This window comes from Scyliorhinus canicula, chromosome 12 (genome assembly GCF_902713615.1).
Source record: "Scyliorhinus canicula chromosome 12, sScyCan1.1, whole genome shotgun sequence".
Classification (NCBI taxonomy): Eukaryota; Metazoa; Chordata; class Chondrichthyes; order Carcharhiniformes; family Scyliorhinidae; genus Scyliorhinus; species Scyliorhinus canicula.
In genome coordinates, this window is record NC_052157.1 from 159,737,597 (window position 1) to 159,748,524 (window position 10,928).

Genomic DNA, 10,928 nt, shown 5'->3' on the forward strand with positions numbered 1-10,928 from the left:
GTTAAAGTCCAACATGTTTGTTTCAAACACTAGCCTCAGGTGAATGAAGAATCCACCTCTTCATTCACCCGAGGAAGGAGCAATGCTCTGAAAGCTAATGTTTGAAACAAACATGTTGGACTTTAACCTGGTGTTGTAAGACTTCTTACCTTGAGGCACATCATAGGAAGGGGAAACGGGGAGTAAGCAAGAACGGAAGAGCATGTGCAACAGACCACACAGAAATACAGACTTGCATTGCTTCACCAGGTGTAGAAAGCTGTTGGCGTTACATTGTAACGTTCCTGTGATGTCCAATATGTTACAAAAGTGGGGGGAAATTCACTACAATGCAAACAGTGCAGTGTAAATAAAAGGAGGGGTGTGACAGGTCAGCCAGACATTGCGGGAGACGTCAGCCATGCTGGGTTGGTGCTAAAACCCACCAAACATTCCAATGGCAGTAGGGCACTGGTCTCCGCACCAAGATCAGCATTCTGGTGCACCTATGTTTTACCTGAGCCAGAGAGTGGTGCAGAGTCCAAGCAGGCGCAAGCCCGAGTTTTAGGAAGATAATTCCGGAGCTTTTTATCAACGGCTTGACTCAGAGGCTAAGGGACCGAGGTGAGATTTATTCTGTACGTGTAAGTTTATAGTGAAGCAGGGAATCGGTGGATTGAGAGCAGCCAGGATGGTCGTCTTGATCTGAACACCTGGCAGCTCCAACCAATGTACAGATTGCAACTACAGCCTAATAATTATTTTTACAATTTAATTTCAGCAGTGGATTTATTTCCTTTTGCCAACAGTGTCACGGGCCTTTGATGTCACCGAGAGGGTGGTGGGAGTCTGGAACTCGCTGCCTGTAAGGGTGCTTGAGGCAGAGACTCTCAGAACATTTAATTATTCAGATGTGCGCTTGCGATCCCAGGGCAGAGAAGGCTATGGGCCAAGTGCTGGGAAATGGGATTGGAATAGTTGGGTTGTTTTTGACCGGCGCAGACGGGATGGGTCGAAGGACCTTTTCTGTGCTGTCGACCTCTATGACTCAAAACTTTAGTGTAGTAACTAGACGAGACCTCTCAGCCCCTCGAGACTGTTCTGCCAACCAGTTCGATCTTGGCTGATTTGTATCTTAGTTGCACCTATCTCTTACGAAAATGGGTCAATCTTTCCAGCTGACCCTCCCCCTCAGCAGCTTTTTGGGGGGAGGGGAGAGACTTCCAGATTTCCATCCTGTTGTTTGTGGGGAAGTGATTCCTCATGTCACTTCCTGAATGGCCTGGCTCGAATGTTAGGATTCTGCCCACCCCGGCCAGAGGAAATGGTTTCTCCCTATCGCCCCGATCGAATCCTTTCATCTTCATGAACGCCTCGATTGGATCACCCCTTAATCTTTTATACTCGAGCGATTACAGGTCGAATCTGTGCAACCTGTCCTCTCTATTTAATTTAGTGCTGGCGTCATTTTGCTTAATCAACACTGCACCCCGCAACCATGCCAGTATATATTGCCGAGGTGCGGTGTCCAAGATTGAGCATGTCTACTCCCGATGGGGTCTGGACAGAGATTTATACAATTGCAGCATAACCTCCAGCCCTTTGTCACTGGAAGCCCTGGGGATAAAGGCCATCGGCCCAGTAGAGTAATTTTTGTGCCCCAGGTGGCTGCTGGGTATTGTTTTTAATAGGTTTTCTTCGAGGATGGTCACGTTCTTCACCCCAAATTCTTTATAATCTTGTGGTGAGACCACATTTGGAATATTGTGTGCAGTTCTGGTCATTTCACTTTAGGAAGGATGTGGAAGCATTGGAAAGGGTGCAAAGGAGATTTACCAGGATGCTGCCTGGTTTGGTGGATAGGTCTTATGAGGAAAGGTTGAGGGAGCGAGGGCTTTTCTCATTGGTGCGGAGGAGGATGAGAGGCGGCTCTCTAAAAATGGGGCTGTTTAGCACAGGGCTAGTCGCTGGCTTGGAAAGCAGACCAAGGCAGGCCAGCAGCACAGATCGATTCCCGTATCAGCCTCCCCGAACAGGTGCCGGAATGTGGCGACTAGGGGCTTTTCACAGTAACTTCATTGAAGCTTACTTGTGACAATAAGTTTTCATTTCATTTTTCATTCACTTAATAGAGATTTATAAGATGATGAGGGAGATAGATAGAGTGGACGTTCAGAGACTATTTCCTCGGGTGGATGTAGCTGTTACAAGGGGGCATAACTATAAGATTCAGGGTGGGAGATATAGGAGGGATGTCCGAGGTAGGTTCTTTACTCAGAGTGGTTAGGGTGTGGAATGGACTGCCTGCTGTGATAGTGGAGTCGGACACTTTAGGAACTTTCAAGCGGTTATTGGATAGGCACATGGAGCACACCAGAATGACAGTGGGATAGCTCGATCTTGGTTTTGGACAAAGCTCGACACAACATCGAGGGCCGAAGGGCCTGTTCTGTGCTGTTCTATGTTCGGGCCCAGACAGCTAACAGTATGGGCACCAATAGTAGACTGATTAAAATCAGGAATGCCACAAAAGGCTACAATTGAAGGATGACGGAAATCTGAGTTTTGGAGACTGCAGAGATAGGGAGGTGTAAGGCCACAGATGAACTTAAACAAGTGTGCAGCCACCTTGAGACACACTGATCGGAAGGGGAAACTGGGAATAAGCAAGAACAGAAGAGTGCTGGCAACAGACCACTCAGACTTCCATCATCCTTCAATTGCAGCCTTTCGCAGCATTCCTGATTTTAATCAGTCCACCACTGGTGCCCACGCTATTAGCTGTCTGGGCCCGAAGCTCCGGAATTATCTTCCTAAACCTCGGGCTCGCGCCTGCTTGCGCTTGGTTTAGCTCTCAGGGGCTGGTTTAGCTCACTCGGCTAAATCGCTTGCTTTTAAAGCAGGCCAGCAGCACGGTTCGATTCCCGTACCAGCCTCCCCGAACAGGCGCCGGAATGTGGCGACTAGGGGCTTTTCACAGTAACTTCATTGAAGCCTACTCGTGACAATAAGCGATTTTCATTTCATTGGGCTCTTTGCACCACTCTCTGGCTCTGGTAACCTGAACACCTGGAAAAACTGGTCTAACCAGTTACTGCTTGCACTTCAACGTGGCAACTTCCCAGAAAGATGAGACATCAATTATCTGACATGAGCTAGGCATTAGGACGAAAGGAGACAGGCATTATTTTCCAATTATCATAAATCGGAGTCCTCTGATTCCCAACCATTCTGCCACTTGTTTACTTAATCAAAATCCATTATTTTTTATTTTTTTATAATAAATTTAGATTAGCCAATTATTTTTTCCAATTAAGGGGCAATTTAGCGTGGCCAATCCACCTACTCTGCACATTTTTGGGTTGTGGGGGCGAAACCCACGCAGACACGGGGAGAACGTGCAAACTCCACACGGACAGTGACCCAGAGCCTGGATCGAACCTGGGACCTCAGCGCCGTGAGGCGGTTGTGCTAACCACTAGGCCACCGTGCTGCCCAATCAAAATCCATTATGATTCTGAATACCTCTATTAAGTTGTCCCTTAACCTTCTCTGCTCTCAGAGGAATAACTCCAGACTTCACGTTAACTGAAGTTCCTCATTTTTGGCACCATCCTGGCAAATCGCTGCATCCTCTCCAAGACATCAACATGCTTTCTAAAATATGCTGTCAGGCAGCACCGCTGCCTCACGGCGCCGAGGACCCAGGTTCAATCCCAGCCCCGGGTCACTGTCCATGTGGAGTTTGCACATTCTCCCCATGTCTACCTGGGTCTCACCCCCTCAACCCAAAGATGTGCAGGGTAGGTGGATTGGCCATGCTAAATTGCCCCTTAATTGGAAAAAATGAATTGGGTACTCTAAAGTTTTTTTGTTTTTTTTAATTATGAACTTGCGTAGGCAACTCCAGGTCATTAATATCTATCAAACCAGCCAACGGGTATGCTGATCTCCTTGTCCAACTATTCTTTCTTGGAACATCTGAACTGTGGAACTTCGCACCCCTCCTTACCTCTCAGACTGCTGTTTCTTCTACAATCTATTATGCCCGGCTTTCGAGAAGAACTTGGGCCTCTTGTGACAACAAGAGGCTGCGTGTAGCCGGCTAAACCTCAAACCAACAAATACACGCAATTTAATAACATTCAGCCGAAAACAGAAGAGTTGAGCACAAAACAAACGACCAAGTCAATGCAAGCAGATCATCACTTAATCACTAGCTTTTGATAGGGATGATTTTAAAAGCTCAGCCAAAGCAGTTAGAAAACAGTGAAATAAGACTGCCAGGTCAAGTGAAGACGAGTCCACTGGATGTCACCAAGGGCTGGACTGGTTTGTTTCCGGTCAATCATCAGAGATCACCTTATAGAAGAGGTAGGTAATCCTGTGACCTCAATTAAATCTGAACTGGTTTTGATCACCTTGTGTTGCGACAACACAATGGGGAGCAATCTCGCCTCCCAGTCAGAAAGCTGCATGTTTAAATTACAATCCAAGCGGACAATCCCAGTGCTGTGCTGTCGGAGGTGCCATATTGCAGATGATATGTTAAACTTAAACCTGTCTGCCCTCTCTGGTGTGGGAGCTCTCACCAATGTCCTGGCAAATATTTATCCCTCAAGGCAACGTGGGTAATTTTATCTGGTCACCATCACATTGCTGACTCTGAGAGGTTCTGGTACGCAAATTGTCTGCTGCGTTTCCTGTGCTAACAGTGACTACACAGTACTTTATTGGCTGTGAGCTGCTTTAAGAAGCTGCAGGCCCTCCAGTGCCAGCCTTCAAAGTCCAAACCCCTCCACATGGATATCGATTTGTGCAGGGTTTAGTGTTTGGGCGGTGGGAGCTTCCCCCAACCCCCGCCTTTGGAGCAATACAAGAAAATGCTGGAAAGACTCAACAGGTCTGGCAGCATCTGTGAGGAGAGAAACAGAGTTAAAGTTTCAGAGCTGAAGAGTGAGAAATGTGATAGATTTTATACTGTGTTAAGAAGGGATGGAGAAGAGTAGAAGGTTAGCGATTGGTGGGAGTTGGGAGAGATTGCAATGAAGGTGTGTACGGCACAAGGCAGAGGAAAGGTTAATGGCAGGAGAAGGACAATAGAAAATGCTGATAGTGGCACAAAAGGTAAGATATCAGCATGTGTTAATTTGGAACAAACAGCAGTGAGAGCAAAACTAAAGAACAAGTGACAGGTTGCCCAGCAGGGTTGCTTTGAGACGACAAAATAAAAAGGGTTAGTTCAGTTTAAAGTTGTTGAACTCAATGTTGAGTCCCACGGGCTGTAACGTTCCTAATTGGAAGGCGAGATGCTGCTCTTCCAGTTTATGTCAGGCTTCACTGGAGCACTGCAGCAGGCCAAGAACGATCATGTGGGCATGACCGCAAGATGCAGAGTTAAAATGGCAAGAGACAGGAAGGTTGGGGTCATGCATGCGGGCTGAGCGAAGGTGTTCGGCCAAGTGATCACCAGCCTTCGTTTAATCTCCCCAATGCAGAGGAGACAACATTGGAGCAGTGAATACAGTAGACCAGATTGAAAGAAGTGCAAGTGAAACCCACTTTTCTTTTTTAAATTTAGAGTACCCAATTAAAATTTTTCCCCCAATTAAGGGGCAATTTAGCGTGGTGAATCCACCTACCCTACGCATCTTTGGGTTGTGGGGGCGAAACCCACGCAGACATGGGCAGAATGTGCAAATTCCATACGAACAGTGACCCAGGGCCGGGCTTCAAACCCGGGTCCTCAGCGCCGTAGGCAGCAATGCTAACCACTGTGCCACATGCCGCCCTAAGTGAAACCCACTTAACCTAAAAGGAGTATTTGGGACTTGAACAGTGAGGAGGTAAAGGGGCAGGTGCTGCACCATCTGCGATTACAAGGGAAGGTGTTGTGGGTAATGGAGGACTGGACCAGGACGTCGGGGAGGGTGTGGTCACTGTGGAATGCTGACTGGGCAGCTGGGTTTTGGGGGGGGGGGGGGGGGGGGGGGGGGGGCTGTGTCTAATGGCAGCATCAGGATGGAGTTGGCAGAAAAGATGGAGGATGATCCTTTTAAATAGCAGAAGCTAGTGGGGTGAAAGCGAGGACAAGGGGAACCGGGTCATGGTTCTGGGAGGGTGCGACGGGGTGAGGGCAGTGCTGCGATCAATAGGTTGGACCCACTTGAATTCCCAGTCGACCACAAGAGGAAGGAACCTCGGTTGAGGAAAAAGGCAGACATGTTGGAAGCGCCATTTTTAAAGATGGCACCATAGGAATAGACGCGACAGAGGCAGGGAAATTGGGACGGAATCCTTACAGAATGCAAGGAGCTGGTTGGTTTATATTGAACACTGGCGGTCATTCTATCACCGTAAATGGAGAAATAGGAAATTTGGGAGATGGACCATGCAAGACGAGAGAGTGGGGGAAATTGGAAGCAAAAATTAATAAGTTTATCCAGGTGCTGACGAGAACATGAAGTGGCACCAGAGCAGTCATCAATTTAACAGACCATTCTGGTGGGGAGGTGGAGAGGGATTGGACTTCCTGAGTGAAGAGGTCAGGACCAGGAACCTGGAAATTGCTGATATGACTTAAGACATCAGAGGAATCGTAAATATAGATAGGAAGATACTCGACAATGGGAGAGACGATGTAGCCAAGTTAGGAAGAAATTAGTTTTGTGGGGCGGAACAGGCAGGTACGATGAGTCTACCAGGGTAGCCATGTTTGTGGGTTTTGGGAAGGAGCAAGAAGTGGACTGTGAGGGGTTGGGATAATGGGGTTGGAAATTGGAGGGGAGACTACCAGAGGCAATGAGGTCAGTGATAGTCCTGGAACAATGATTTGACGGTGGGGCCATGGTTAGGTGGAAGTAGGAATAAGCGAGGGTTGGCACTCAACGTAATAATAATCTTTATTAGTGTCACAAGTAGGCTTACATTAACACTGTAATGAAGTTAGTGAAAATCCGCTAGTCGCTACACTCTGCCACCTGTTCAGGTACACAGAGGGAGAATTCAGAATGTTCAACTCACCTAACAAGCACATCTTTCGGGACTTGGCGGGGGAAACCGGTGCACTCAGAGGAAGCCCACACAGACATGGGTGGAACGTGCAGACTCCGCAGATAGTGACCCAAGGCAAAAATAGAACCCGGATCCCTAGCGCTGAGAGATAGAGGTCAGTACACCAGATAACACAGCAGGTTTGATAAGATCAGGGTTCAAAACTGAGAGAATGGAGTGGGTGAGAGGAGGTGGCCAATGTCAAGCAGGTAGGAGGCCAGAGGGAGGGGTCCAGGTAGAGTACTGGAGGTGTGTCTGTCAAACTCCTGCCCAAAGAAGCAAGCACGGAAATGAATCGCCGGAGCCTTAAATTCATTCGGTGAGGATGTAAGACAGAATCTGTACTGAGTACACCATCAGAGGGGGGGGGGGGGGGGGGGGCAGGTTGAGGGTATAGTGAATACAGGGCAAGCGCTAAGTTTGGAAGAAGGAAAATAGGGAGAGAGATATCCATTAGGGCAGGGTTTGGGTGCTTGTGCAGTGAGACCCCCACCCCACCGGAGTAACAACCTCCCGTCTCCGAGCAGCAGCACCCATGGGAACCCAGAGGCCCCGCCCTCGCTCTCCCATTGGCGGAGGGCCCTGTCGATCTGCATAGGTCGCCCCGCCCACCGTGCGAGGAGATTTGTTTCAAATCAAAAGTCTGAACGTTCCATGGGAAATGTAACCAATTCCGGGAGTCAGCAAAACCCTCAAATTAAACCAGCTCCCATCCCAATAGCCTGCAAAACAAAACTCCCCATTATCAACCAACCTCAGGGACACAGTCACCGCTACAATCTTTGCAACTGCTATGAATCCACCCGACCTGGCTTTTATTTCCAAACTGTGCGTCAGTATTCAAACCCACAGCAAGTCAACTCAGCCGGGCTAACCTCAAAACTATTTGCATCTCACAGATGCGCCTCTCGGCTGGAATTGTTCCGGCTCCCTCTCCGTTTGGCAGGTTTCGATCATTTGCAACTGTTTTACATTCTTCAATCTGAACCAATTCAAAGCCAATCGGAAAAGGCTGAATTATCGTTCACTCGACGCTTTGGCGCCTTGGAAACCAACCGTCACTTCGTTTTTCAAAACAAGCGAATGTAGAATTCGCGACTCCCGAGAGCGGGGGTCATCCCGGTGATTTAACTCCAAACTCCGGGTTAGTGGCTGCCCCGGGACGGTTCTGTCGTGGAGAAACGACTCCCCAGTCAGATTTTAAGACAAATAATCCACGACCTTGTGTCAAAAAGCTCTTCGATCAAAATTCATTACTTTGGATGATTTGTGCAAGAAACATTCACATAAACACCAAGTTCGTCGGTCAGTAAATGTGAAATTAATTCTGGGCCACGGCAAACGTTTCCCCGGGATCATTGCGGTGCTGGGAATTCAGCCGCAAACCCCCGGCTCTCTCCAGTGAAACGGCAGCAACGCTCTGGACAAGACCGGCTCGCAGTTAACCCAGAGCCGGGGGCGGAGGTTAAGATAAGCGCAGGGCCCAGAGAGAGGGCTGAACGGGTGGGGTGCGCGGTGCGGGAGCCCCGAGCGGCGGTCAGTGTTGTAGCGGGTGCCGCCCCGGGCCGCTTGCTCCCGGGTTACTCACGGAGTTTTTTCCACATGGCATAGTGACAGGCGATGAAGCCTTTGCGGATCGCCCCCCGGAATTCTTCGGGATCCTCCGACAAGAAGCCCCGCTGCTTCTTGATACATTTCCACAGGTTGTCGCGGGCGAACACCGCTGCTTCCCGGCCGCCGTGCCCGTCAAAGACGGCGAAGAAGGCCACCCCGGGCCGGGGCTCCCCGCCGCTCCTTCCCGTCCCCGCTTCCTCCTCCTCGCTCTCCGCCTCGCCGGGCTCGGCCTCCGATTCGATCACCACCTGGGTCACATCCTCCATGTACTTCCTCCCGCCCTGGTCCGAGTGCACACTGATCCGCAGCGAGAAGAGGCTGTCGGCCGACATTCTGAGCGCCGGATCGCAGCCGCTTCCCTCCCTCGGTCTGTGCCCCGGGTATTGTTTATCTGGCCGGCCCGTTTGGGCATGCGCGCTGCCGAGCGGTGACCTCAGTGTATCGTCGCCAGCGCGTAGACAGACGCGTCTACGTCATCACGTCATAAGCGTGAGCGGCGGCGTACGTGACGTCATAGCACCGCCCCACACATGCCGGCGTCGTCGCGTAGGCGCCACGCGCCTCAAAGATGTAGCCAATGTGATGGTGTCACCGCGCGCGCAACTTGAAATCCTCTGTCAGCACGTGGCTGCAGTGTTCCGCCATGATCTCATTGAATGGTGGAGCAGGCTGGAAACGGGCTGAAGAGCCTCACCTTCCCTCCTGCGGGTTCTTATGGAACCAACTTAGGGCAGCAGGGTAGCATGGTGGTTAGCATAAATGCTTCACAGCTCCAGGGTCCCAGGTTCGATTCCCGGCTGGGTCACTGTCTGTGTGGAGTCTGCACGTCCTCCCCGTGTCTGCGTGGGTTTCCTCCGGGTGCTCCGGTTTCCTCCCACAGTCCAAAGATGTGCGGGTTAGGTGGATTGGCTATGCTAAGTTGCCCGTAGTGTCCTAATAAATGTAAGGTTAAGGGGGGGGGGGTTGTTGGGTTACGGGTATAGGGTGGATACGTGGGTTTGAGTAGGGTGATCATGGCTCGGCACAACATTGAGGGCCGAAGGTTCTGTGCTGTACTGTTCTATGTTCTATGTAACTGTGGTTAGCACTGTTGCTTCCCAGCTCCAGGGTGCCAGGTTCGATTCTCGGCTTGGGTCACTGTGCGGAGTTTGCACGTTCTCCCCGTGTCTGCGTGGGTTTCCTCCGGGTGCTCTGGTTTCCTCCCACAGTCCAAAGATGTGCAGGTTAGGTGGATTGTGGTAAATTGCCCTTAGTGTCCAAAAAGGCTGGGTTACTGGGGTAGGGCGGGAGCATGTGCCTAAGTAGGGTGCTCTTTCCAAGAGCCGCTGCAAGCTTGATGGGCCGAATGGCCTCCTTCTGCATTGTAAATTCTATGTTCTATATGTTCTAATTCCCACACAGCACAAAATGCAACCAAACTATTCCAGCTCACAGGTTCAGGCAGAGCATATGTGGAGGGGTTTGCCCAGCCAGAATGGGCAGTCCAGACTCCAGCTGGGACACCCCCAACAATAACCACAATTTTTTTTAATGACTGTCTCCACCATACAGGAGGGATGACCATCCAATTGTGCCACCAAATCTCTTAAAAGACACTGAGAGCTGACAACCACAAGCTGGGTTTTCGGAGGTTGATGGTAGCCATGATGTGGAGATGCTGGAGCTGGACTGGGGTGGGCACAGTAAGAGGTCTCACAACGGCACGTTAAAGTTGAACAGGAAATCACCAGCTTTTGGAGAGCTGCTCCTTCATCAGGTGAAGACTTGTGATCTCAAATAAACCTGCTGGACTTTAACCTAGTATTGTGAGACTTCTTACTGGGTTTTAGGAGATAAGAGCATCTTAATAATAATAATCTTTATTAGTGTCACAAGTAGGCTTGCATTAACACTGCAATTAAGTTACTGTGAAAATCCCCTAGTCGCCACACTACGGCACCTGTTCAGGTACACAAAGGGAGAATTCATAGAATGTACAGTGCAGAAGGAGGCCATTCGGCCCATCGAGTCTGCACCTGCTCTTGGAAAGAGCACCCTACCCAAGCCCACATCTCCACCCTATCCCCATAACCCAGTAACCCCACCCAACACTGAGGGCCATTTTGGACACCAAGGGGAAATTTATCATGGCCAATCCATCTAACCTGCGCATCTTTGGACTGTGGGAGGAAACTGGAGCACCCGGAGGAAATCCACGCAGACACAGGGAGAACGTACACACTCCGCACAGACAGTTACCCAAGCCAGGAATCGAACCCAGGTCCCTGGCGCTGTGAAGCAAC

The 10,928-nt window shown here is 50.0% G+C and overlaps 1 protein-coding gene across 1 annotated transcript in view; it reads right to left on the reverse strand.

Moving 5' to 3' along the window:
• Nucleotides 1-9,074, reverse strand: part of ppm1da (protein phosphatase, Mg2+/Mn2+ dependent, 1Da) — a 29,217-nt gene extending 20,143 nt beyond the window's left edge. Inside the window, exon 1 of the mRNA XM_038814688.1 lies at nucleotides 8,621-9,074. Coding sequence (XP_038670616.1) covers nucleotides 8,621-8,978 — 358 coding nt within the window. The 5' untranslated portion in view covers nucleotides 8,979-9,074. The remainder of the gene's footprint in view (nucleotides 1-8,620) is intronic.
• Between the last annotated feature and the right edge of the window lie 1,854 nt (nucleotides 9,075-10,928).